This window comes from Octopus sinensis, linkage group LG4 (assembly GCF_006345805.1).
Source record: "Octopus sinensis linkage group LG4, ASM634580v1, whole genome shotgun sequence".
Classification (NCBI taxonomy): domain Eukaryota; kingdom Metazoa; phylum Mollusca; class Cephalopoda; order Octopoda; family Octopodidae; genus Octopus; species Octopus sinensis.
The window spans coordinates 35,687,359-35,714,709 of NC_043000.1; the positions used below are offsets into that span (position 1 = coordinate 35,687,359).

Sequence of the window (27,351 nt, forward strand, 5' to 3'; positions counted from 1 at the left end):
TATTAAAGTGAGCTGGACCGGTTGAGGTAAAGCAGTTGTGACGTAATGTTATGTGTGCTGAGTTCGATTTTTGTAGTGGGCGGATAGCACGGGGGGCCAAATCCTGGATGGATTTTAAAATTGATGCCAACATCATTTGTGCAATATTGATGGAATATTGTCCACATAACACAAATGATGTAGCGCTCTCGCCGGCGTTGGAGAGAGTAGAAATTGAGTCTTTTAGTCGACCCCAATAGTCAATGCCTCTCATGCTGTCTATCTTTCTTGTTATAGAGATTTGGAGTGCTTCCACTTTCATTATGAGTTGCTTCGTATGGGGAGACCACAGTGGGCAACAGCATTCAAGGTGGAGTCAAAGTAGAGAAGGATGATGGTGTAGGCATCTGTGGACCAGAAAGTTCTCAGAATCCAGGAGCACATCTTGCGGGCCAAGTCAACCCTGCTGTTTACGTGGAAACTCTTGCTTAGATTGTTATCAACAATTACTTTAAGGTCTCTGGTGTTGTTGGATGACATGAGGGAGTCACCTGAGGGAAGAGTGATTTCAGAGTTTCCTCTTTACCAAACTGGATCAGATCAAATTTATCTTCATTTAAAAGCATGTTTTTTCTACTCATTGGACAACAGCAAACAAATCTGTCTGAAGGCATGTTCAGTCTCCCATGCCGTTTATGGCTTTCTGGAATTTGGAATCATCTGCAATGATTTTCAATCTAGAATGTTCGATGACATCTACTATGTCGCTGATGTAGATAATGAAGAAGAGTGGGCCCAAAACAGTACCTTGTGGGACACCACTACTGACTTTGGCTGAGCTGGATCATATTCCCTCAAACACAACATGTTGGGTTCTGTTCGTCAGGAAACACTTTACCCCACGGACTCCAATGTTGGACATTTTCTTCAGCAGGATTTTGTGGTCCACTCTGTCAAATGGTTTGCTGAAATCAAGGTGTACGATCTCAGTGTTGGAGCCTTCTCACAACGTTTTTAAGATGTCAACAAAATGGTGCAGAAGGTGACAGGCAGTCCCTGCCATCACGGAAACTATGCTGGTTGGGGTTCAGCAGATTGTTGTCTTTGAGGAAGTGAGTTATTCGCAATCTCACCTTTACTCTCAAATACTTTAATGATATGAGAAGTGTGTGAAATGGGACGGTAGGTCACTGGAAGAGATTTGTTTCCCTTTTTGAAGACTGGAACGACAGACTGGGAAAGAAAATCATCGGGAATGTAGCCTGCATCAAGTGAGTTTCTCTAGAGCTCAGCTAGAGGGGGTGCAAAATATATATATGTGTGTATGTATAAATGTGTACGCATATGTGTGTGTGTATATATATATGTATATATATATATTGTTAATCCGAACATGAACAAAGAGAAAACACAACAACGCGAAGACGTGGAATAAGTATAGTGTTATTGGATGCTCAGGAAAGGAAAGAAAGAAGGAGGATTTCATGTTTCGAGCGGAGCTCTTCGTCAGAAATATAGAGTTCAAAGAAGGGAAGACGGAGAAAGAAAATCGCCAATGATACATATGCGCTCACATATATATGTGTGTGTGTGTGTGTTTGTCATTCACCACTAAAGTACCAGGCTTCCCCCAAAAAAGCACTGGGGTCATTGTGTTCAACTAAAATAAATTCTTCAAGATGGTGCCCCAGCATGGCCACAGTCTAAATGACTGAAACAGATCAAAGACAAAAGATATATACTCTTTTTACTCTTTTACTTGTTTCAGTCATTTGACTGCGGCCATGCTGGAGCACCGCCTTTAGTCCAGCAAATCGACCCCGGGACTTATTCTTTGTAAGCCCAGTACTTATTCTATTGGTCTCTTTTGCCGAACCGCTAAGTGACGGGGACGTAAACACACCAGCATTGGTTGTCAAGCAATGCTAGAGGGACAAATACAGACACACAAACATATACACACACATACATATATACGACAGGCTTCTTTCAATTTCCGTCTACCAAATCCACTCACAAGGCATTGGTCGACCCCAGGCTATAGCAGAAGACACTTGCCCAAGATGCCACACAGTGGGACTGAACCCGGAACCATGTGGTTGGTAAGCAAGCTACTTACCACACAGCCACTTTTAAGGATACTGTCCTTAAAATCAACAGCAGACAAATGAAAGTCAAGCATTGTACGTACGTCAACCCCAACATATTCTAAATTTTGCTGCAGTACACCATTAAACTGTATTCTGCTTCTTTTATTCTTCTGCACCATTTTTCCGTTCTGGTGGAATTAACTATTTACAGGATGAGTGATGGGAAGACATGGATTAAATTATATTTGCATCACTAAACTTTGCTTTATATATATTTCTGAATTCATTGATTTTTCTTGGTTTATTGTGAAACTGTAGAGAATTTTGGTTTTGTTTTTGTCTTTTTTTTTTATTGAATCTAAAAGACACACACACGCACAAAAAAAATTGAATAAATAACACAGGAAACATTTTGTTTAATGCAGTAATGATGAGTGTTTGTAAATTGAACAAGATTCTCTGAGTATTTTCACTGAAAAAAATTTATTGAGGATTGTTTTGGTGTTTTTGTTTCGATTAGAAATCCGTGAAAAGTAATTGAAGATAATATGTGAGGCATAGATAGACAGATCGACATATGTATAATATATATATATATATATGTAGAGAGAGAGAGAGAGAGAGAGAGAGAGAGAGAAAGAAAGTAAAAGAGGGAGTAGAAAAGAGATCATTGATTCCAAGAAAGCTACGTCTCCTCATTATGTATTGATCGAGTTCATAAAATGTTAAATGTTTATATCCACTCTAATTTTTATGTCTTTTATTTGTATCTTTTGTACAAATAGATATTTTCAAAAACAAAAGAACAGTAAAAAAAAAAAACAAAGAAGTGAAAAACATGAAAAAAATCCTCCACCCAAATAAAGATATTTTTCTCTTTCTAAAATCTATTGTTTATTTTCCTTCTTTTCTTCACATTTTTTTATACACCCACCCACATATGCACGCACGCAGACTTACGTTCACATAATCTTTTTTATGAATAGATGTTTTCCGCTGCAAGCAATTTCCGAACAAGGTTAAAGGGGAGACCAGAGTTACATAGATTAGAGGAAATAATCATTCGATGAAACTTATTTTTGCATAGTATTCTGAAAGAGAGAACCATTCTCAATGATCAATTCTTTTGGTTAAAAAAAGTAAATAAATAAATGAACCACTGCCACCATCAAAACAAAAAAAAAAAATCTACCAAAAAGTGTTTTTAATGAATTGTTTTACTTCGTAGCCATATTAAACACTCTTTGTTATTTCTTCATTGTCTTTACTGTGTGTGTGAAGGATTGGTTTCATGTAGTCATGTTCATGTTCTTTCTTTGTCCACAATATAAAGAGTTTGTGAGTAAAAACTGGTTTCCTTGACAGAAAATGTCAAACCTTTTTGACACCAACCCACCTGAGACCATCACCCTTGGTTCTGTGCCATAAACTTCATGTCTTAAAGTGATCTAAATTAAAAGCTTCCATCAGAATTCCATGTGAATTTCTGTTCCAAACACCAGATTAATAAGGAAAAAGTTATTTTATAGAATTCTTCTTTATTTTCACAGTTACTTGAAATAAAGGCAGATTATTCCAACAGATTAAAAGCGTCCATCAAAATTTCATGCTAATTTGTTCCAAACACTGGATTAGTAACGACAAAGTTACTTTAATAAATTCTTTATTGCATTTCAGTAGAAATTTGGTGACCCCTTTCAATCCTATCCAATCTTTATATTTGTTACCCCACTTCCCTCTTCTTACCCATTCCCCATCTCTCATTTCCCCATACTCTCTTGCAACCCCTACTCATCTAGGCTCCCTTCTCGTTTCTACTCACCTTGTATCTTGACAGTCCACCCAGGCACCACCTCATCACCATTAGTTTTTTGTCTCTTTCCAGCTCCACCCTGATCATTCCTCACCCTGTCTTGTATAATGTGAGTAGCCATGTAGCTCCTCCACAACAAGAAACCTGTTTTGCTCTGGCCCCTTCTCTCATAATTTAATCCCTCACCTCCTAGCTCAGGGCTCTTGAATGGCAACCTTAATGCTGCTGGTGCCATGAAAAAGCATTCAGTACAAGCTGTAAAATGGTTTGTATTAGAAAGTACATCCTGTTGCAGAAACCATACTAAAGTAGGTAGTGGAGTACAATGCAGTCGTTGCCCCCCCCATCAAATCCTGTCAAACTGTCCCCACCCCCATGGCAGCATGGATGTCACAAATGGTGACGACATTGCTGATAACTTGTGAACATACCAACATTATGTTGAGAGCAAGTATTTATTGCCAAGTATATTGTAACAAATAGAACAAAAGTGTGTCATATACTAAAAGGTGACTCTGTTTTATAACTGACTTCAGCACAGAAAGCTGATAAGACGAAATAACAAGGTTAAACAAAACCATTTAACCTTGTTATTTGCTCTGATCAGTTAGGAACAGTCAGCAGTTGTACTGAGTGTTCAGGTTTTTCTGTCAGCGGACTAAAAGAATTTAAACTTGACTATATCAAACTGTTTGTGTGTCTATCAATGATTCTGTCATAGGTGCAGGTGTGGTAAGAAACTTATTTCCCAATCTCATGGTTCCAGGTTCAGTCTCGCTGCATGGCACCTCAGACAAGTGTCCTCTACTATAGCCTCAGTCCGATCAAAGCCTTGTGAGTGGATTTGTGTGTGTGTCTTTGTTTGTCCTCCACCACTGCTTGAAAACCAGTGTTGGTGTGTTTATGTCCCTATAACTTAGTGGTTTGACAAAAGAGGCTGAGAGAATAAGTACCAATCTTAGAAAAAAAGTCTTGGGGTTGATTTGTTTGACTAAAAAGTCTTCAAGGCAGTAATCCAGCATGGCCACAATCTAATGACTGACAGAAGAAAACATAAAAGATATAGTATTTTGCTCATTGTACAGCTTAAGTATTTTTATAACTTTTACCTTTTTAACCAAGTTTCTTGTACACATTGCATGTGGCAGGGAGACAAGACTTGATATTTTGGTTGATAACCCCAGTAATTCATCTGTCATTTCCCCATATAGGATATTAAACATGACTTTATCATCATATCATGGAGGTGTTGAGGGCCACCTAAACACCTATTTTTATCTCTTTCCAGTTCCATCCAGACTACCCCGTCACTTCTAAATTGCGAGTGGTCATGTAGTTCTCTTATAGTAAGAAACCTGTTCTGCTCTGGTTTTTCTCTCTAACTTTAACCCTTAGCATTCAGATTTCTTTGTCAAACTTATTTATTTATTCACATTCCTTTATATATGGTGTGTTTGTATATTCTTAGAAAGACATTGTAGGTTAGGTGTGAGAGATTGGACTGGGTCTGTTGTAACATAAAACAGGTGGGGTATTTGCGCTGGACATGGCCAGGTTAACCCTTTCGCTACCGTATTTATTTTGAGATGCTCTGTGTTTCTTTCAATTACTTTAACTGTAACAAACAATTTAGTAAAATAACTTAGTTATCATTAAGCTAGTGTTAGGAATGTAAATTGTGACTAAGGCTTGGTGGAAGATTTTGATTCAAAACTTATGAAAACAAGACATTTTACCACATAACCAGAGCCGGTTTTGGCTGGGTTAGTAACAAAAGGGTTAAATGCTAACTGGTTGACTTCCATATCTCCTGCCATAAACTGCCTCAGGGTTCATAGTTGTGCAAACTGCACGGCAGCCTCACTAGCACTGGTGACAGAAAAACCTCCAGTACACACTCTAAAGTGGTTGATATTAGGAAGGGCGTCCAGCCATAGAAACCATACGAAAGTAGGCACAGGAGCACCATGCAGTTCTTGGACCCACTGGAATTTGTCAAACTGTCAAACTTACGGAACATGGATGTTAAATGATGATGATGGTGATGATGATGATCTTTGTCAATCATCTAATTTATTTTAGTATTTCTAAGAATAGCAAAAATGCCAAGTGGTGGTTTATTGTATATTTTAGATATTTTGCTTGGCTAAAAGCAACTCTAAAGTAATAAAAATACCCACATAACAAATCAAGGCCTCTTGAAATACCCTGATTAATAGAAACGTTGCCAAGCTTTCAAAAGTGTTGCCTGACAAGTATCTGCTTCAGCTTTCTATTCTTGAGAAAAAAGAAAACTTTGTAAAACTATTATCACCAGATTATTGTAGCATTTTCAATGAAAGGTAAATTTTAGTTTAAATCATTCAGGGATGGTGGTGGTGGTAGTGACAGTTGTGGCAGCTGCTGGTGTGTATGTGCATGTGTGTGTGTGTGTGTGTGTGTGTTGCCAAAATAGCAACATGTTTGTGCTGGGAGTTCAATCACATATCTGCTGTTTAGCCCGGCAATCATCAATCATTATTGCTTATCGTCCACTTTTCCAGGTTTGCATGAATTGGACAGAATTTGTTGAGGTACATTTTTTTTCCCTACAGCTGGATGCCCTTCCTGTTGCTAACCCTCACCTGGTTTTAAGCAAGACAATGTTTCTCTGTTGCCTGTCTTCTCTATTACAAAGACTGGCGACAAACGGCTTGTGTGACAGTGATGCTCATTTACGACAGTCCTGTAATATGAAGACAAGGGAGCCCCCCCCCCCCACAATCACTCCTTCTCTCTCTCTTTCTCTCTCAACAAGCTTTGTCCTGATTTCATTTTTGAAATCTGCTTCCAAGGCTTTTTGGCCTGGCGCTGTAGTCAAAGTCACTTTCTCAAGTGCTGTGCAGTGGGATTGACCCTGAGACTCCATGGCTGGGAAGCAAGCTCTTTACCACCTGCACCAAATGCATTAAATATCTATCAAAACCTCACCACTCTCCTCACAATTATGCTTTAAAAAATGTTATGATATATTAAGTGGGGGAGAAAGGTTCATGTCCACGACTTTCCTTTTCTAAAAGGTCTCCTTGACTGACAAGTGAAAGGGAACAAATAACTGACTCAAATCTTATTCTAGTAAGAAGGTATTAAGTGTGCCAGTCTGGAAAATTGGTTCTGAATTCTTGCAGTTGTGGAATCCATTAATAATCCTTTCTTCCTGAAATTTGGGGCAAGGGAGCCAATCAATTAAATCGACCCCAGTACGCAACTGGTACTTAATTTATCAACCCCGAAATGATGAAAGGTAAAGTTGATCTCGGCAGAATTTGAACTCCAGCGTGCTAACAATTCTGCCAGGAATCCATTGATAATAGTGAAGAACCAGTGGTAGCACTGGTAAACCAGGCAATACATTAGATTTACCACCCATCCCTCTGCCCTTTCACATGTTATCTGTCTTTTTCTCAGATCTGTAGTGGTCTACATAGTTAAATAGTTGAATGATCTCCCTTGCAAGAAAGATCATAGAGTAACCTCCCTTTTCTAAGTTTCTTGAAGCATCTGTGTCATGAGACATGATTCTTAATTATTCAAGAAGCTTAGCGTTTCTACAGGAAGTTTCTTGAATGTCTATCGTTCCATTAATAGCTTGCTAACCCTGCCCTTTGCTTCTCAGTTGATTAGCCTTTGAGCCATTCACGTCATCGCTATGCCTGTCTATTTCTCTATGCCACATGACTGAAAACCACCACTTAGCTGTTATTTCTACATTTTCTATCTCTGAACTTTCTTGCATAGATTACTTCATTCAACTAGATTCTACATTTTGGTTCCATGTATCATCATCGACAAGTAAATAAAATATATTTTTAATTAGTAAATATGTAGTTCTTAAATTTATTCTTCATCTCTTTATGATCTGTTATAATAACATACACGCAGCCACATCAACACCTCGTACTGACTATATATTCCCACTACAGCTCTGTCATATTAAACCTGTAGACTTCCATTCCAAGAATCCATTCTATATTGCATTAGTTTTTAATTCTAACCTTCAGCATCTACCTTATTTCTTCTCATTGAACTAATCCTGTATTAATCCTGTATTATCTCGTAGCTTCAAGATTTTGATGATATGAGTATTTTTAGAATGACATTGTAGGGTAGGTGTGAGAGGCAGGATCTGATCAGTTTGAACATAAAACAGATAAAATTTGGCTGTTTTAAATGTTAAAGGGTTAAAATTCTCAATTATCTTAACCAACATTACTTTTCTTCTTCCTCTTTTGTCTGAGAGACCTTCACCCCCATGCACCATTGCCCCACCTTCTAATCCAACTCAACCATTTCCTATCTCTACAATTCTCACCTTATCTTCTCTACTGTCCATTCACTCAACACTTATTATCATACTAGCAGAATTGCCCGGCGATGCTCGGGGCTGAATTGCTTGAAAGTACTGTTAATGATTGCACTGAATTATGATGATTATTCAGGCAAATATTGATATAAGTTTACGGCGAATTAATGTATTTTTAAGTGTATAGAAAGCCGTGTAAAGGGGTTCCTACCCCCCTTGTAGAATGGTGTAAGAATTGAATGCGAGGTTGCCTTGAAAAGAGCCATGTCATTGTTCTCATATCCACTGATAATGCTTTTGTTGGTCTGAAGCTACAGCAGAAGACACATGCCAAGTCACCATACAGTGGGACTGAACCCAGGACCATGTGTTTGGAACGTAGTTTGTTACCACACAGCCACACCTGCCCCTATGTATGTGTGTGTGTGCGTATGTGTGTATGGGTAGATATATTATGCATGTATATATGTGTATATATATATATATGTGTACATATTACATGTACATCTATATATATACATCTACACATAAAATCTACGCATAAAATACAAAATATAAAGTTATATCTTGATATCGCTAGTGATAACAATACTCAAAATATATAACAGACTGGAATTGTAGGCCTGTCTCTTGCAATTTCGATCAATTGGATCTTGTCCTCCCTCTTGTATAGAAGTGTACGGTTGCAGCGAAATTCATTTTTGGACTTTCTTCTATCGAAGGCATTTTAACAAAAATGCTTCCGTAAGACAGTGAAAATATTGTCAATTTCCCCAAACAGGGACACAATTCAATTTTTAAACAATAACCAAAGCCCCTTCTTCGAAAGGGGGAGGGTTACGGTTTACAATTATTTAACAAATGCAACACAACAACATTTCCCTGACGAGGAACCAACAAACGTGATTACAATAGTCAAACAGTAATAATAATAACAACAAACCTTTTTAATTTATCCCCATTTATGTGAAACTACTTATTCAAGTTCAAGTCATTGATGCAATTTTATACGAATTGCTAATACACACACACAGACACACACATAATAAGGGTGAAAAATTGAATATTAATTTGATTAATATGAATTGAAAACTAGTGGTGTAGCATATAAGACCATAGCGGATCTTCCTCTAGCAAAAAGGATGACCACTATTAATGGCTCATCCCTGTTATATAATACTTTCACTTTAATAGTTTCACACTTGCAAAGAGAAAGTAGGAGAAAGTGTGGTGGTAATAGCAGGAGTAAACCACTTGAAATGAGAGAGGCAAATCGTAAAATATTGAGTTTTCTCGAATTTTTGCTTAATTGGGGGTCAAATTGAAAAAACTTTACATGCCATTACCCAATCGAATCTACTTGGAAAAATCATAGGTAAATTCCAATTGAAGAAATTGTATATTGTAGAATTGTATTAAAAAGAAACATGGGAACAGGCAGAGAAAATCTGCCTTTTATCATAAGAGATTCACCCCACCAAGGCAGCAAGCTGGCAGAAACATTAGCAGGCCGGGCAAAATGCTTAATGGTATTTCATCTGTCTTTACGTTCTGAGTTGAAATTCCGCCGAGTTTCACTTTGCCTTTCATCCTTTTGGGGTCGATAAATTAAGTACCAGTTGTGTACTGGGGTCAATCTAATTGACTGGCTGCCCGTCCCCAAAATTTTGGGCCTTGTGCCGAGAGTAGAAAAGATTATATTCACATCACCTTCATTCCTCATCGCTCACTCTCCCCATTCGCTTTACTCACGTTGTACTTTGAGGGTCTCTAACCCTAATCCAGACACATCCCCACCACTATTTTATCTCTTCCCTGTCCCAACCTTATCACCTCCACCCTCTCTTCTAAAGCATTGAATGGAAACCCTGAATGATGATGATAGTGACGATGAACTTCAACAAGTTGTTAATTTTTTTTCTTCTGTGCCCCCCCACCCTCATTTTTTGTAATGCATGAATTTTAAGACTTTATAATTATATTGTCTATTGTTTATTTTCCAGATCCAGCTTCTGGAGTTACGCACCAGCAACTATGAACTCGATAGCCAGTGTAAGCGCCAACAACGAGGTAAATGTCCTGACCGAATAATTTATTCCTTTTCTTTTTATTTTCTTTTTCTTGTTTTCAAGAATTTGTAAGAACTCTATGTGGGTGTATAATTATCAATCAATTCATAATATTGCCATTTATCAAAGCATATCGTACTGTATCATAATATATATATGATTTGATAGAGTATAGTAAATATGATATCATGTGATCAGGTTTTCTCAGTCACAGCATATCTCCCGAGGTCTGGAAGTAAAGTGAAATCACAGCCGTAGCCTACACCAGAGTTGCATAACCAGCCCACTTAAAAAAGTACCTTTGGATTGATCGGGCGACATGCTGTGCCTGAGAAGACCTATTGAGTCAAGTAAAATCAAAATCAAAATAAAAAATCAAATCATAATCAAATGGACATTGTAGCTGTGGCCGATGCCAGTGCCGCCTGGCTGGCTCCCATGGTGGTGGCAAGCAATAAGCACCATTCATGCATGGGTTGTTGCCAGTGCTGCTTGACTGGCTCCCTGTGCCGGTGGTCGGTGGTCGATGCCAGCTCCCCACCACCCGGACTGGCTCCTGTGCCAGTAGCATGTAAAAAGCACCATCTGAACGTGGTCAATGCCAGCCCCCTTGCCCTACTGGCTCCTGTGCTGGCGGAATGTAAAAACCACCAACTACACTCTCAGAGTGGTTGGCGTTAGGAATGGCATCCAGCTGTAGAAACCTTTCCAAATCAGATTGGAGTCTGGTGTGGCCTCCTGGCTTGCCAGTCCTCAGTGAAACTATCCAACACATGCTGGCATGGGATGGACGGTTTGACGGAGGTCTAGAGAGCTGGCAGCTGCACCAGGCTCCAATCTGATCTGGTAGAGTTTCTACAGCTGGATGCCCAACCTAACGCCAACCACTCTGAGAGTGTAGTGGGTGCTTTTTACGTGTCACTGGCATAGGCGCTAACCAGGCCGGCCTGGCATTGATCACGTTTGGATAGTGCTTTTTACATGCCACTGGCATGAGGGCCAGTCAGTGGGACTGGCATCAATCACATTCGGATGGTGCTTTTTATGTACCACCACCACAAGAGCCAGTCAAAGGGTACTGGCATTGGCCACGTTCGGTTGGTGCTTTTTACGTGCCATTGGCATGGGAGCCAGTCAGGCTCACATCAGACTTTATGTGATGTGAGTGTAACTTATACAATAGTATTTGAGGAAATAATAATATAATACAATAGAGAAGATTTTGCAATATCATGCTATACTCTGTTGCAATAAACGAACCTTCGCTATGATTATATCGGAATGTTATGTATAAGTGTGTGTGTATCAGGTTGCTTTTGTTTTACTGGTAATCTGTAATCCAGTCCAACCTGTTGCATGGTTGAGTCATCAGTGACTAAACTGGCAACCCCACCCAGCTTACTTAGTTGAGGAGGGTGATTTCTGGACACCCTGTTAAAGGGTGAAGGCACTCAGTGGTGTCAGTGGACATCCGATATGGTCAAAGGGAGATGGTGTTCACCAGTCGTAGTGAAGACAATGCATTGAGGAGAAGGAAATCTCTGAAATAAAAACCATTCAGTGAGGACTTGCAACCAGATGATATTATTTTGCACAGAAAAATTATGCAATGAACATGGTATAATTTCATCTGTAGATGACTGATGATCAAATAAATATATGTAAGGTTTTGATATATAGGCGTAGGAGTGGCTGTGTGGGAAGTAGCTTGCTTACCAACCACATGTTTCTGGGTTCAGTCCCACTGCACGGCATCTTGGGCAAGTGTCTTCTACTATTGCCTCGGGCCGACCAAAGCCTTGTGAGTGGATTTGGTTGACAGAAACTGAAAGAAGCCATCGTATATATATATATATATATATATATATATATATATGTATGTGTGTGTATATGTTTGTGTGTCTGTGTTTGTCCCCCTAACATTGCTTGACAACCGATGCTGGTGTGTTTACATCCCCGTAACTTAGCGGTTCGGCAAAAGAGAATGATAGAATAAGTACTAGGCTTACAAAGAATAGGTTATGAGGTTAATTTGCTCAACTAAAGGTGGTGCTCCAGCATGGCTGCATTCAAATGACTGAAACAAGTAAAAGAGAAAAAAAATGAGAAAGAGAGACATCATATAATGTGCTGTGTACTACACCATGACACAGTGTTTTGAACTAACTCCTATCTGTCGATTGTTAACATATGGTATTGCATGGAAACATATTTTATGTAATACTGTATGATATGGTAGTCACTTAGGTTTCTAACAAGGACCTGTCAGTAATAGAAGCCAAATTGCTTTCAAACCACACCCTGATGTCTTAAATCAGACGTATTTGATAACATACTCTATTACTGGGGAAAAAAAAAAAAAACAAAAAAAAAAACTTCTGAAAGATAAAAGAGCACATGGTTTCAAGTTTGGACAATCTTTGATAAAATGTGTCTGTTTGATTGGAGCTGACTTGTAACTCATCAACACCACCGCCACCACCACCACCACTGCCAGCATCACTGCCGCCACTGCCGCCACCACCACTGCTAGCGTCACTGACGCCACCACCAGCAACATACAATATATGATACAGAGTTGTATAAACTGAGTCATCAAGTGTTGAGTGACATTGCATCTGTATGAACCGATTAGACTGCAGCACAATATCAGGACATATTTCACAACACATTGCCATATTAAACGAAATCCAACCATAGTCTGCTATCATTGTCATCGTCGTCATCATCATTTAACATCCATTTTCCATGCTGGCATGGGTTGGACAGCTTGACAGGAAGTGGTAGAGCCTGGGGTTGCACCAGCTTCCAATTGTCTGTTTTGGCATGGTTTCTATGGCTGGATGCCCTTCCTAATGCCAACCATTTTACATAGTATACAGGATACATTTTATGTGGCACTGACACCAGCAGGGTTTGCCTAGTAACCTGCGAGAAGAAGACTTCTTAGCTGGGAGAAGGAGTGGAGCTGTGGGAGGTGGCTCTGTGACAGGTGAGAGGTTAGATTACAGAGGGACAGAGAGCTGATATTGGTTCTAACTTAATGCAACAAAGTGTTCCGTGATGATCTCTTCTGGTTAAGCATCCAAATGCAAGGTTCTAAGCAGCCAGAATGGTGAAATGTACAGAGGAACTAATACAAACTTGCTGGTGCCACGTAAAAAGCACCCAAAACATTCTGTAAAGTGGTTGGTGTTAGGAACCGCATCCAGCCATAGAAGTCCTGGCAGAACAGACTATAGTGTGACCCCTGGCCTTGCCAGTTCCTGTCAAGCTGTCCATTCATGCTAGCATGGAAAATGGACATTAAATGATGATGATGATGATGTATTTATCTTAATTTCTCTCATATATATTTTATCTTGTTTTAATCATTAGACTGTGGCCATACTGGGGCACTGCCTTGAACAATTTTTAGTTAAATGAATCGACAACAGTACTTTTCTCTTAAGCTTGGTACTTATTATATCAGTCTCTTTTGCTGAACCACTAAGTTATAGGTACATAAACACACCAGCACCAGCTGTCAAGCAGTGGCGGGGGACAAACACAGACTCAAAGACACACATGATGGGTTTCTTTCAGTTCCCCCTCTACCAAATCCACTCTCAAGGCTTTGGTCAGCCTGAGGCTATAGTACAAGGGACTTGCCCAAGATGCTATGCAGTGGGACTGAACCTGAGAACATGTGGTTGGGAAGCAAACTTCTTACTATACAGCAATCCCTGTGTGTGTGTGTGTGTGTGTGTGTGTGTGTGTGTGTGTGATAAGGATATGAAATTAATTTATTAACATACTGCTAAAAAAAAGCCTATGTACGTTTCAGTTCAGTCCAGTATATAACTGCAAATTCAAAGGTTGAAATAAATTCAAAGATTAGAATAAAATACCATTTTGAATAATGTTGGGTCGAATCTGATCAGGGTTACAGTACAGTAGACACGGTTACATGTTGATGGATTGGATTTTATCAGTCAACTAAGAAAATTAAGAAATATATATTTATCGTGTGTATTAGCATACGTATATTAGCGTACACATACACACAATGAATATATATTTCTTAATTTTATTCTAATCGTTGGATTTATTCCTATCTTTGAATTTGCAATTATATATTGGACTGAATAGAAATGTATGTAGGCTTTTTTTTGGGCAGTATGTTAATAAATTAATTTTATATCCTTACCAACTCTCCATTCTTTAATCATATTTATACTTATAATAATCCCATATATACCGAAGAGATATTCCTCAATGGCTTTGGTAATTAAACCAGTGAAATTTTGGATATACTAATCCTTTATGAGGATAGAATATCCTCGCATTGACTGAATACTATATATATATATATATATATATATATATATAAATATACATATCTGTAAATGTAATATGTGACAATTATTCTGTAGCCATGATAAAACTCTGGGTTTTGGATGCTGAGGTGGAAATCCATGCCACCATCTCTTCAGTTATCTGGCCATCGGATTTTTTCCGATGGCTGGATAACTAAAGAGATGGTGGCGTGGATTTCCACCTCAGCATCCGAAACCCGGAGTTTTATCATGGCTACAGAATAATTGTCACATATTACATTTACAGATAAATTCCTCTATTTACATAATATCGAGGTTGCTTTCATTCTTTTGTTGTCTTGCCATTTCTATCAATATATATATATATATATATAAAACACCCAGTGTACCCATGTGCTTTTTACATATAGAGAGTTACAGAGTTTTGATTCCATAACATTACACTTCATTGCATGTTGCTGTTGTCCACTCAGCTGAAAAAGTGGCAGATGAGGATCAACCCCGTGGTCGACTTACCTCCTGTTCAGTTGCTTAAACAATTTAGAAAGCTGGACAAGCTTCAGCCCCATGGGTCTGCAAGCTCCAAGCAGACATTTTTCTTTTCTGATGCTAAATGTCAATGTCAGATATATGTGACATGACTAAGTTTGAATGTCAAATACCTCTGACATAAGCTAAATCCAAATGTCAAATGGCTTGTGGCATGTCAAACTTTTAATGTGAAGCATCTCTGACATGCTAAATTCCAATTTTAAATACCTTAATGTGTTGAATTTTTATTTCAAATACCTGTGACATGGTTAAAGTTGATTCTCAAATACCTGTAATGTACTGGACACAAATGTCAAAATACTTGTGACATAGCTGGACTTAAATGTCAAAATATCTGTGATGTGTCAAACTTTTTTGTATCATATTCATGACCTGTTTAATCCCATTGTTAGAAACTGCTCCAGTTGTATTTCCTTTGTTGGTTTGTTCAGGTTGAGTGGGTGGCTGGAACTGGTACAGACTCTTCTTGTATAGCCACAATTAGTCTAGCTGCTTTACTCAGTGGCTCTGTGTGTGTGTGAACAAATAGATGTGTAACGTTCTGTTGCTCTAATAACGACAGTTTTTGTCTTATTTTTGTTATTGTTGAGGTTTAAACCCAGGTCTGCCGAAACTGAGCAGATAGAGCTATGTACAATGGCATTCCAGCTATGACTTTGCCATCTGTTTCTGTGACTAACATAGTCTATCTCTGTCGTTTCGTTTTTTAAGCCTATATTTTGAGGATGATTTCACTGCTGTTTCTTGTATAGAGGCTCTCTCTCAGCTCACTAACTTGTGTGTGTGGTGTGTGTGTGTGTGTGCATATAATGATTGACTATTTGGCTGTAAATATATTATTTGTGTATTTACTTGTTTATATAATGTATGTGTGAGTGTTTATCTGTATATCATGTATCTCTTACTTGTTTCAGTCATTAGACTGCGGCCATGCTGGGGCATTACCTTGAAGAATTTTAGTTTAATGAATCGACCACAATACTTATTTTTTTTTAAAGCCTGGTACTTATTCTGTCAGTCTCTTTTTGTTGCACTGCTAAGTTACAGGGATGTAAACACATTGACACTCATCAAGTGGTCGGTGGGTATAAATGCAGATGTAAAGACACAAACACATAGATATATATCATCATCATTTAACATCTGCTTTCCATGCTGGCATGGGTTGGATGGTTTGACTGAGGACTGGCGAGCCAGGAGGCTGTTCCAGGCTCCAATCTGATCTGGCAATGTTTCTACAGCTGGATGCCCTTCCTAACGTCAACCCTTTTGAGAGTGTAGTGGGTGATTTTTATGTACCACTGGCACAGGAGCCAGTCAGGCAGCCCTGGCATTGATTCCATTTGGAAAGTGCTTTTTATGTGCCACTGGCACGGGAGCCAGTCAAGGGACACTGGCATCGACCTTATTTAGATGATGCATTTTACATGCCACTGGAATGGGAGCCAGTCAGGGGGCACTGGCCACATCTGTACATACATACATACACACACACACACACACACACACATATATATATATATGTATACACGATGGGGTTCTTTCAGTTTCCCTCTACCAAATCCACTCACCAGGCTTTGGTCAACAGAAGGCTATAGTAGGAGATACTTACCCAAGGTGTCACAAAGTAGGACTGAACCCGAGACCATGTGGGTTGGGAAGCAAACTTCTTGCCACACAGCCATGCCCGATCTTGTGTATATGTAGTGTTTAAGTGTTTACCTGTCCTGTAGGTAAGTGCTGGTGTAATTGAACATAAAAGTCTTGGAGTGTTTATGAGTATTCCTGAGTATTTGTTATATTTTGTTTGTACAAACCTGCTGTGAGTAGTTGTGTCCTTATGTATAAAGAAGAGACATCAAGTGTATATGTAGTTGTATGTATGTGTGCATGTACATGTGTGTGTCTGTACACATCTGTGTGTGCGTGTGCGCACATACCTGCTATCAGTAGTTTCTAATTATACGTTAAGGAGTGGTGTCAAGTGTCTGTGTGTGCATGTGTGTATACATGCATGTGTGCTTGTGTACCTGTATGTATGTGGATGTATGTGTTTGTGCATAAGAATGTGTGTGGGTGTGTGTCTGCACATACCTGCTATCAGCTGTTTGTGTGTGCTCACATAGCTGTTATCACTTGTTTGTAATTATACATTAAGGAGTGGTGTGTGTGTGTGTGTGTGCATATATATCTGTATGTTTGTATGTAAACACCCATGATATCCGTTTGATAATTGTATGTTTATTTATTGAAGATTAGAGTATATTTAGAATTTTTTTCTGTAGGTGTTTACCAGATCATAGTGGGCAGCAGATGTAGAGTATTGTGGGGTGTATATTTTAGGGTCATTGACAATGTATTTAGGGGTTCATAGGTGGTGGATTTTGGGGTTATTGCCAATGAATTTAGTGGTTTTTGGGCAGCAAATTTTGTGGGTTGTAGTGAGTTTAACCCTTTTAATATTCAGGTTATTCTGTCAGATGTGATGTTTATGTATCCAGATTATTTTGAATTATTCCTGCATTATCTCATGGCTTCGAGATTTTGATGATGTGATTGTATAATTTTAGAATGACATCATAGGTTAAATGGGAGAGGCTGGATCTGGCTAGTTTGAACATAAAAACTGGTTGAATATTTGGGGCAGATTTGGGCCATTTTAAATGCAAAAGGAATAAGGATTCACAGAGGGTGAAATTTGCAGACTTATTGGAGTGCTTTGAAGTACATGCTATGATTTTTTTTTTGCAAAGTGAGTTCAAATCCCAGCTAGGATTTGGAGCAAATAAATAAAATATCAGTTGAAGGATTGATGGAATTGTTTGAATGTCCAGTTCTTTGTATTCTGGGTTCAAATTCCATTGAGGAATTGAGGTTCTGTTGAACTGTTAATGACCTGACTATGGGATAAGAACTGGTTAGGAAAGCTGCAGTGGGTGCAGATGGGGGTGAAGGTTCTGGTTGTCAAATGATGATGATGATGATGATGTAATTTTTTACTGAATGAGTGGCAGGTAATATGAGGTGGCAGGTATTATATAAGATTGAAACAAAAAATAATTACAAAAGCCATAAAAACATAGATTTATGATGTTTTTATTTTTATTGCTTCTTCTGCTGACCTATTTTATTGTTGAGGAATTTAAGTTGTACTAAAAATGTTGAAGTGTGTTTGGTTGTGTTGTTGGTATAATGGTTAGTATCATCACTTTGGCCACAGGGTCTCCTATTCTCTTTTATTTTAGTTTAAAATGATCTGATTATGGTGCAGCCTCCTGGCTTCCCAGACCCCAGTCGAACCGTCCAACCCGTGCTACCACGGAAAACGGATGTTAAATGATGATGATGATGATATATATATATATATATCATCATCATCATCATCATCGTTTAATATCTGCTTTCCATGCTAGCATGGGTTGACGGTTCAACCTGGGTCTGGGAAGCCAGGAGACTGCACCAGGCTCCAGTCTGATCTGGCAGTCTTTCTACAGCTGGATGCCCTTCCTAATGCCAACCACTCCATGAGTGTAGTGGGTCCTTTTTACGTGCCACTGGCATGGATGCCAGTCAGGGCGGTGCTGGCAACGGCCACATTCGGATGGTCCTTTTACGTGCCACTGGCACTGGTATCACAACTACAATTTCCATTGATTTTTGAGCGATTTCGATTTCACTTGCCTCAACTGGTCTTTGCAAGCAGAGTTTTGTGTCCCAAGAAGGAAAGGTATGCATAAGTGGGCTGGCTACATCCCAGGTAGAGACCACGGGTTATGGTCTCACTTGTCCTGCTGGATATATATATATATATCGTTGCATTTATGTTAAACTCTTGTATGTCCAAATTTGGCCAAATGCGTTTTATTCAATATTTATTTTTGCTTGCAATAGCCGGTTCTTTTGGTGAAACTATCGTATCTCCAGGTGCTTCAGATGCCAAAATATCAAAAATTGTCAAAGTGTGTAGTATAACGGTTTTGCTATGGAATGGTGAAACTATTTTTTCATTTTCTGAAAAAGCAACATTTTGGACTTATGACACATTTTCATAATAGCAATGATATATATATATCACATGGCTCAGTGGTTAGAGCATTGAGCTTACGACCATGAGGTTATGAGTTTGAATCCCGGACCGGGCTGCGTGTTGTGTTCTTCAGCAAGACACTTTATTTCACGTTACTCCAGTTCATTCAGGAGTAGAAATGAGTTGCAACGTCACTGGTGCCAAGCTGTATCGGCCTTTGCCTTTCCATTGGATAACATCGGTGGTGTGAGGAGGGGAGGCCGGTATGCATGGGTGACTGCTGGTCTTCCATAAACAACCTTGCCTGGACTTGTGCCTCAGAGGGGAACTTTCTAAGTGCAATCCCATGGTCATTCGTGACCAAAGGGGTCTCTGATATATATATATAATATATGTGGTGGTTGTTTGACCACCTCCTGCACCATAGCACCATCATGGCATCTGATGTGGCTTCTTAAACCAGGCAATGTTCTGAAAAGACACCCACACAGATTTCACATCTGATTTAGACCACCAAGAGATAAGTTCTGCTCCTTGAGGATCTTAAAATGTCTTTTGAGGCCTCTGTTGGATTTGCAAACCTTCTGCATTCAAATATGTGCACAGACATGGAGGCAGAATAGTTGGTGGAGGTTCGTTTTCTATGGGTTCGCAGATGAGATTTGAGTCTAGCAAAAGTCAGGTATGGTCTGTCACAGACTGTCCACACAAAAAGGTCATTGTTGTTCACCTTCTCGATCGTAACATTCTTCCTTGAATCTCTCTTGAGTCTTGCATGCGTTATCCTGGCCTCTTCAAATGCTTTCACTCCACTCCGCACTTTTGTTCATCATCCACCTCAATCCAAAGTAAGGGTCTCTTATATCTTCTGGACCCATTCCAAGTGACTTCATAATAGTCATTATGCTGCCCTTAAACCTTTCCTCTAGGTTTACGCCAATAGTGTTTCCCTTCTGCAAGCTCACCATAAAACAGCTGTTTCGGTGTGCGTTCATCCGCCATTCGAATAATATGACCACACCATCTCATTTGGTTTTTCAAAATCATAGCTTTAATTGAGGTGATGCCTGCAGACGCAAGGACATTTGTATTTGGGCTAAAAGAACTCCATTTAATGTTTAAAATGTGATGAAGGCATTTTTGGTAGAATTGTTCTAACAATTTAAAATGCTTTTCATAACAAGTCCAAGTTTCACAGCAATACAACAGGGATGGTAAGACAAATGATTTGTAAAGAGCCAGCTTTGTATTCTTATTTATATGTCGCTGGCACCAAACATGTGACTCCAAGCCACCAAATGCTTTTTCTACCCTTTGAATTCGCAGCTGTATTTCTCTATCAAGATTCCCATCATTTTGAACAGAGCTTCCAAGGTAGATGAATGAATTGACAACCTCAAGTAACTTACACTTAACAAAAATTTTAACGGGGTTACAAACAGCACCGCATGCTGGTTGATGCATTTCAACTGTTTTTTTCAAGTTGATGGTCAAGCCAAAATCATCACAAGATGAGTCAAATGCAGATACAAGAGATTGCAGACCTGTTTCAGAATGACAGACAAGATTGCAATCGTCAGCTTATAAGAGTTCCCTAACAGGTGAAGTAAAAACCTTCATTTTGAATTTCACTCTGGTCGGATTAAAAACATACCCTCCTCAGATTTTGAAAAGCGTGTGACAGCACAACAACAAAGTATATTGCAAAGAGGGTGGGTGCATCAAGGTCTCCTTGCTTTACTCCATTTTCCACAGCAAAAGATCCAGAGAGCCTCCAACCAAAATTAACTCTAGCTTTCATATCTTGATGCAAGCCCTGATCATGTTTACAAATTTTCCTGGGCAACCTGTTTTCCTTAGAATTAGCCACAGAGCATTTCGATTAACAGTATCGAATGCTTCGCTCAAATCAACAAAGCAATGGTATAGAGCAAGATTCTGTTCAATGCACTTTTCCTGTAATTGTCTGACAGTAAAGATACAATCAGCTGTGCTCCTGGAGGAATGAAAATCACAGTGAGACTCAGACACTATATTTGGAACAATAAAGGTATTTAAATGTTCTAACAAAATGCGGGCAAGTACCTTTCCAACCACAGACAAAAGCGAAATCCCACGAAAATTGCCACACAGATCCTTTAGCCCCGATTTATACAAGGAGACTGAAATGGCATCAATCCAGTCTTGAGGCACTTTCTCAATTCTCCAACAGTGACAAATTAATATATTTAAGAGTTCAAACATTTTGTCACCCCAATATTTCAAGACTTCTGCACAGATTCCATCAGACCCTGAATACTTATTGTTATTCAGCTTATTCACAGCTAAATAAATGTCATTTAGAGTTTGTTCAAATACCATCTCTTCTATAACTGGAAGGTGTTCGATATTTTCTATCTTCCTCATGTCAGCGGATGATGGTCTATTCAAAAGTGCAGAAAAATGCTCTACCCAGCACTTAGGAATAGAAGCAGTGTTAGTCAAGAGCAAACGACCATTTGCTGTTCTCACTGGAGCTAATGAAGAAGATTTTGGGTCATATACCCCCTTAACATAAAGAGTACAAACCCTTGGCATCATTTCTATCAGCTGCTTCTTGTGCCCCTTTTGCTCCATCATTCCTCCATTCCTGTTTAATTTTCCTTAGAGCAAGTCTGCACTTTACTTTTCAGCTTTCTGTAAGCTTCGTTTGAGTTGGGGTTCAAAGACTGAGAAAGAAGTGTATGGCCTAATTTTGTTCTTCTAAAAGTAGATCATGAATTTCTACTGATTTGTCTGAGAACCAGTCACTGGACTTTGGTGATTTAAATCCCACTGACGAACTTTCAACCTGGAATACATTTGTTTTGAAATCTTCTCATAGATTGTTTGGGTCAAGATTGATACTTTCTATAATATCAACCACTTGCAAGTTGCTTGATAATTTAAAGTTTCCAACATTTAACTCTTTGGGTACCTTAGCACCAGACTGTTGATTTGTAGGCATTATTGAAAAATCTATTTTTCCACACACTAGATGATGGTCAGTCCAGCTCTCTGCTCCTCTCATGGCCCAAACACTAGAAACTTCTTTCATATTACGTTTTCTGATCAGAATATAATCTATGAGATACCATTGCTTTGATCTTGGGTGAATCCAGGTGGTTTTATATTTATTTTTCTGCTTAAATAGTGTTGGTGACAACTAGATTATTCTCAGTACAAAACGTCAAAGGAGTTCCTCCATTTTTATTACATTTTCCAATCCAGTGTCGACCAAAACAGGCCATGAAACATAGTCCTTTCCAACTCTTGCATTGAAAACTGCCAATATAACCGGCTTGTATTTTCCTCAATAATTGTGCTAGGTCACCATAAAACTGTCCTACAGTTTCATCAGAATGGGACATTGTTGGTGCATAAATACTGACAACGATAAGAAACCTACTTTTGTCAGTTTAATACGACATGACATGATCCGTTTAGATATACCACTTGGAAGCTCTGCAATGGAAGATACTAATGTATTCTTGAGAGCAAACCCAACACCGGATTCTCTATGCTGATATTTAGGTAGGCCTCTCCAGAAGATAGTATATCCATAAGTAGGTTCATTTACTTGACCCTCACCAGAGAGACAAATTTCAGAGAGCGCAACTATATCAAAGGAATATTTCTTAAGCTCACATGCAATAAGTGCAGTACGCCTTTCTGGCCTCTTGTTGAAATTATTATCAGGAAGTGTGCACACATTCCAACAGGCAAAATTCAAAGGATGCTTATCGGAGATTGTTTGACCACAGTGGCAGGATGGTGACTGGGTCCAGCCTGTGATACACTAGGACACCTGCCGAGCCAGACTTGTTCCCCTGAGGTTCCCAAGCCTATTTTGCCATTTGCTGAATCTGTTTGAGACATTTTAGAGTAAGTTACAAGTGTATTTTTAGGTTTCTCTCAACCAACCAATTCAATGATTTTACTAAGATTTGGTATACAGGAAGTACCTGTGCAGATGAATAATTTTCAGTGGGTGTAGCTTGCACTGCACTACCTCCACCTATTGGCCAAAGAAGACTTTCGCCGGTGTGACATGAAAATTAACAAAGCCAGGAACTTCCTTCCTTCCTTCCTTCCTTCCTTCCTTCCTTCCTTCCTCCCTCCCTTCCTCCCTCCCACCTGCCTTCTTTCCTCTCTCCCTCCTGCCTTCCTTCCTTCCTCCCCCTCCCCCCGTTCCTCCCTCCCTCCCGCCTTCCTTCCTTCCATCCAAGTTACGGGGACGTAAACACACCAACATCGGTTGTCAAGCGATGGTGGAAGGACAAACACAGATACACAAACATATACACACATATATATATATATATATACATGATGGGCTTCTTTCAGTTTCCATCTACCAAATCCACTCACAAGGCTTTGGTCGACCTGACGCTATAATAGAAGGTATTTTCCCAAGGTGCCATGTGCTGGGACTGAACTCGGAACCATGTGGTTAGTAAGCAAGCTACTTACCTTCCTTCTTGCCTTCCCTTCTTTCCTCCCATCCATCCCTCCATCCATCCATCCAGTGCATGTATGTGTGTGAAAGAGAGAAACTGTATTTGATAAGCCTCTTCAGTAAAACTTTGAAGCCAGTCAATGTCTGCTTTCATATCTATATCTCTGTGTGTGTGTGTGTCTGTGTGTATGTATGTATGTACATATGTATGTATGCCTGTGTGTCTGTACACATACGTACACACATTCACATGTTTGTGTATATCAGTGTAGATGATATTCTGATTTGGCACGATGCCAGTTTTAAAAAGATGGGAGCAGGGAGGGGAGGGGGAAGAGGACATGGTTATAGAATCAATATTGTTGTTGTATGTTAGTCGTACTTATATATTCATTGACCCGGAGTGGAGTGGAATGGAGGGTGGGGTGAAGTCAACTTTGAGCTGGATTTGAATTCAGGGCAAACAAAATGAACACTACGATTCATTTACACGGGATTTGCTTGTTTCCCTCTCTCCTTCTTTCTGTGTTTGGCTACATGTCTGTACATATTTATTGAAATATATATATATATATCTCCTCTCATAGCTCATCCTCTTGGCCACTCATAGTAATTTTTCTATCGATTTGGCTCCCTCACGGTTTGTTTTTACTGTTTTGTTCTCACTGTCCTGTTCTTGTTACCACTTTCACCCTCGGCGAAAAATCCCAAATTTTATTCCATTTACTTTGCGAGAAGGACTGTTTCACCGAGGTCGCGTACTGTCCTTACCTTTGAAACATGGAGTAGATGAAACAGGGACAACTGATGAAGGGGAATATTCTTTATGTTGCATGTCTCATTTCTCTGTTTGTTTGTTTTTTGTTGTTTGAAAAAAGTTCGTTTTCTATGTTTTTGTTTCTCATTTTGTCTACGTTTTTTGATGTTCTGTACCCATATATGCATGTTTATATACATTTATATGTAGGTATGTACATATATGTATGTATATCATCATCATCGTTTAGCGTCCGTTTTCCATGCTAGCATGGGTTGGACGGTTCAACTGGGATCTGTGAAGCCAGAAGGCTTCATCAGGCCCAGTCAGATCTGGCAGTGTTTCTACGGCTGGATGCCCTTCCTAACGCCAACCACTCCGTGAGTGTAGTGGGTGCTTTTTACGTGCCACCCGCACAGGTGCCAGACAGAGCTGGCAAACGGCCACGATGCATATATTTTTATATTATTTATATTATTATATATATATATATATATATCTTTATATATGTCTTGATGCATTCATGAGGCAAGTGTTACCTATTCTAGCCTTCGATTGACAAGAACTGAGAGAAGGCCATCCTATATATGTGTGTGTGTGTGTGTGTGTGTGTGTGTATATATATATATATATATTATATATATAGGCATGGCTGTGTGGTATGTAGCTTTCTTACCAACTACATGGATCTGGGTTCAGTCTCACTGCATGGCACCTTGGGCCGACCAAAGTCTTGTGAGTGGATTTGGTAGACAGAAACTGAAAAGAAGCCCGTTGGATATATATATATATATATATGTGTGTGTTTGTGTCTTCCCTCCCCCACCATTGCTTGACAACCGATTTTAGTGTGTTTATACCCTCATAACTTAGCGGTTCGGCAAAAGGGGCCGGTAGGGTAAGTACTAGGCTTACAAAGAATAAGTCCTGGGGGCGATTTGTTTGACTAAAGGTGGTGCTCTAGCATGGCCACTGTCAAATGACTGAAACAAATAAAAGCATATATGTATATATATATATATATATATATATAATAAATATTAGGGAATAAATCCAAATTTACAGGGAAAAAATCAGATTTAGGATTAAATCCAATTTTATAGTAAAATATTATAAAATATTATTAGAGACAAAACCACTACTTTCCTTGTCTTTCTTTGTTTGTTTTGCAAAGTAGTGGTTTTGTCTCTAATAATATTTTATATATATATATATATATATATTTATATCATCATCATTGTCGTTTTACATCCACTTTCCATTCTGACATGGGTCGGGTGGTTAGACTGAGGACTGGGAAGCCGGGAGGCTGCACCAAACTCCAATCTAATTTGGTAAGGTTTTTACGGCTGGATGTCCTTCCTAACACCAACCATTCCAAGAGTGTAGAGTCAGGTGGCACTGGCATCAGTCATGCTTGAATGGTGCCTTTTATGTGCCACAGCTATATATATATATATTCTTTTCTTTTATATTTTATTTGTTTCAGTCATTTGACTGCGGCCATGTGGGAGCACCGCCTTTAGTCAAACAAATTGGCCTCAGGACTTATTCTCTGTAAGTCTAGTACTTATTCTATCGGTTTCTTTTGCCGAACCACTAAATTATGGGGATGTAAACACATCAATATCAGTTGTCAAGCAATTGTAGGAGGACAAACACAGACACACAAACATTTACACACACACACACACACACACACAGAGAAATATATGTATGTATGTATTTATATATATATATATATATACATACATGTACGATGGGCTTCTTTTAGTTTCCGTCTACCAAATCCACTCACAAGGCTGCATTGAGTACATTTATAATTTTATTAAACTTGACCAATATTTTTCAAGCAATGAACAATTTTCATCAAGACAATGATATAATATGTGGACTTGGAACTTATTGCAAAGCTGCATGATAAACAACATTTTTTGGGCTTCCCATTCAGGGGTCAGTACAAAATTTTTTTCAGTCTGATCTCTTTCTTTCTCTCTCTCTCTCTCTTTCTGTTGATTGTTTTCAACCATCACTGTCACCAGTACTACCACTATCACCACAACTGCCATACACACATGCCATTCAGACTTCTGATGCCACCACCATCAATACCTTTGACTTCACTGCCTTCCCCTCCACCACCATTACCAGTCTTTCACATCACTTACTATAAATGACATCCCTGACTGCCTCAGCTACCACCACTACCACCATCACTGTTGCGTCCGCCTCTATCACAACTACAGCTCATACTATTACTGCTACTCCATTACCATCACAACTGTGAATCTACTACTTCCCTCACCGTCTCTGCCTACTATTACTCTCATCCCATCATGAGGAATAGTAGAAGTGTCATTGAATAGTGAGAGAAGGGGGGGGATCAAAGTGTGACACACTGACACACAAATTCGTTTTGGCATTTATTATTATAGAAGGGGGTCTTTACCTTTGTGTGCACACACACATTCACGCTCACATTGACTACACATGGACTGAATATTGACAAAGATGTATTTATACCCTCTTCTTTTTGTACAATAAGGACATATGCTTAGACATACATGTAATCTATGTGCATATATTTACTCATTTAATACTTGTTATCAGTTTTAAAATTTGTAGGTATAGAAATTATTTTGTATATGCATGCGTGTGTGTGTGTATGTATGCATGCATGCTTGTCATTATTCAGTTTATTTCAAGATTTCTTGCTAATAGAGAAAGAACCAGTTTCTAACCTAGATCCAAGGCTCCTTCATTGGAATTTCAACATCAACAACAGGGTATTTTCATTTGTATGTATGTATGTATGTATGTATGTATGTATGTATGTATGTATGTATGCATGTATGCATGTATGTGTGTGTGTGTGTGTGTGTGTGTGTGTGTGTGTGTGCATGCAGATTTGTATGTTTTATGTCTG

At 39.0% G+C, this 27,351-nt stretch overlaps 1 protein-coding gene and 1 long non-coding RNA gene across 2 annotated transcripts in view; one reads left to right on the top strand and one right to left on the bottom strand.

Annotated features, from left to right (window-relative positions):
* The window catches only part of LOC115210701 (GRIP1-associated protein 1), a 138,742-nt gene that overhangs the window by 33,568 nt on the left and 77,823 nt on the right, over positions 1-27,351 (top strand). Inside the window, exon 2 of the mRNA XM_029779386.2 lies at positions 10,228-10,294. Within this exon, the coding sequence (XP_029635246.1) occupies positions 10,228-10,294 (67 nt within the window). The remainder of the gene's footprint in view (positions 1-10,227; positions 10,295-27,351) is intronic.
* LOC118762924 lies at positions 2,082-26,397 on the bottom strand. Its single transcript, XR_004998675.1, has 3 exons — positions 26,260-26,397; positions 7,396-7,399; positions 2,082-2,108 (listed from the first exon to the last, which is right to left on the bottom strand). It is a non-coding gene; the product is annotated as an uncharacterized LOC118762924 (long non-coding RNA).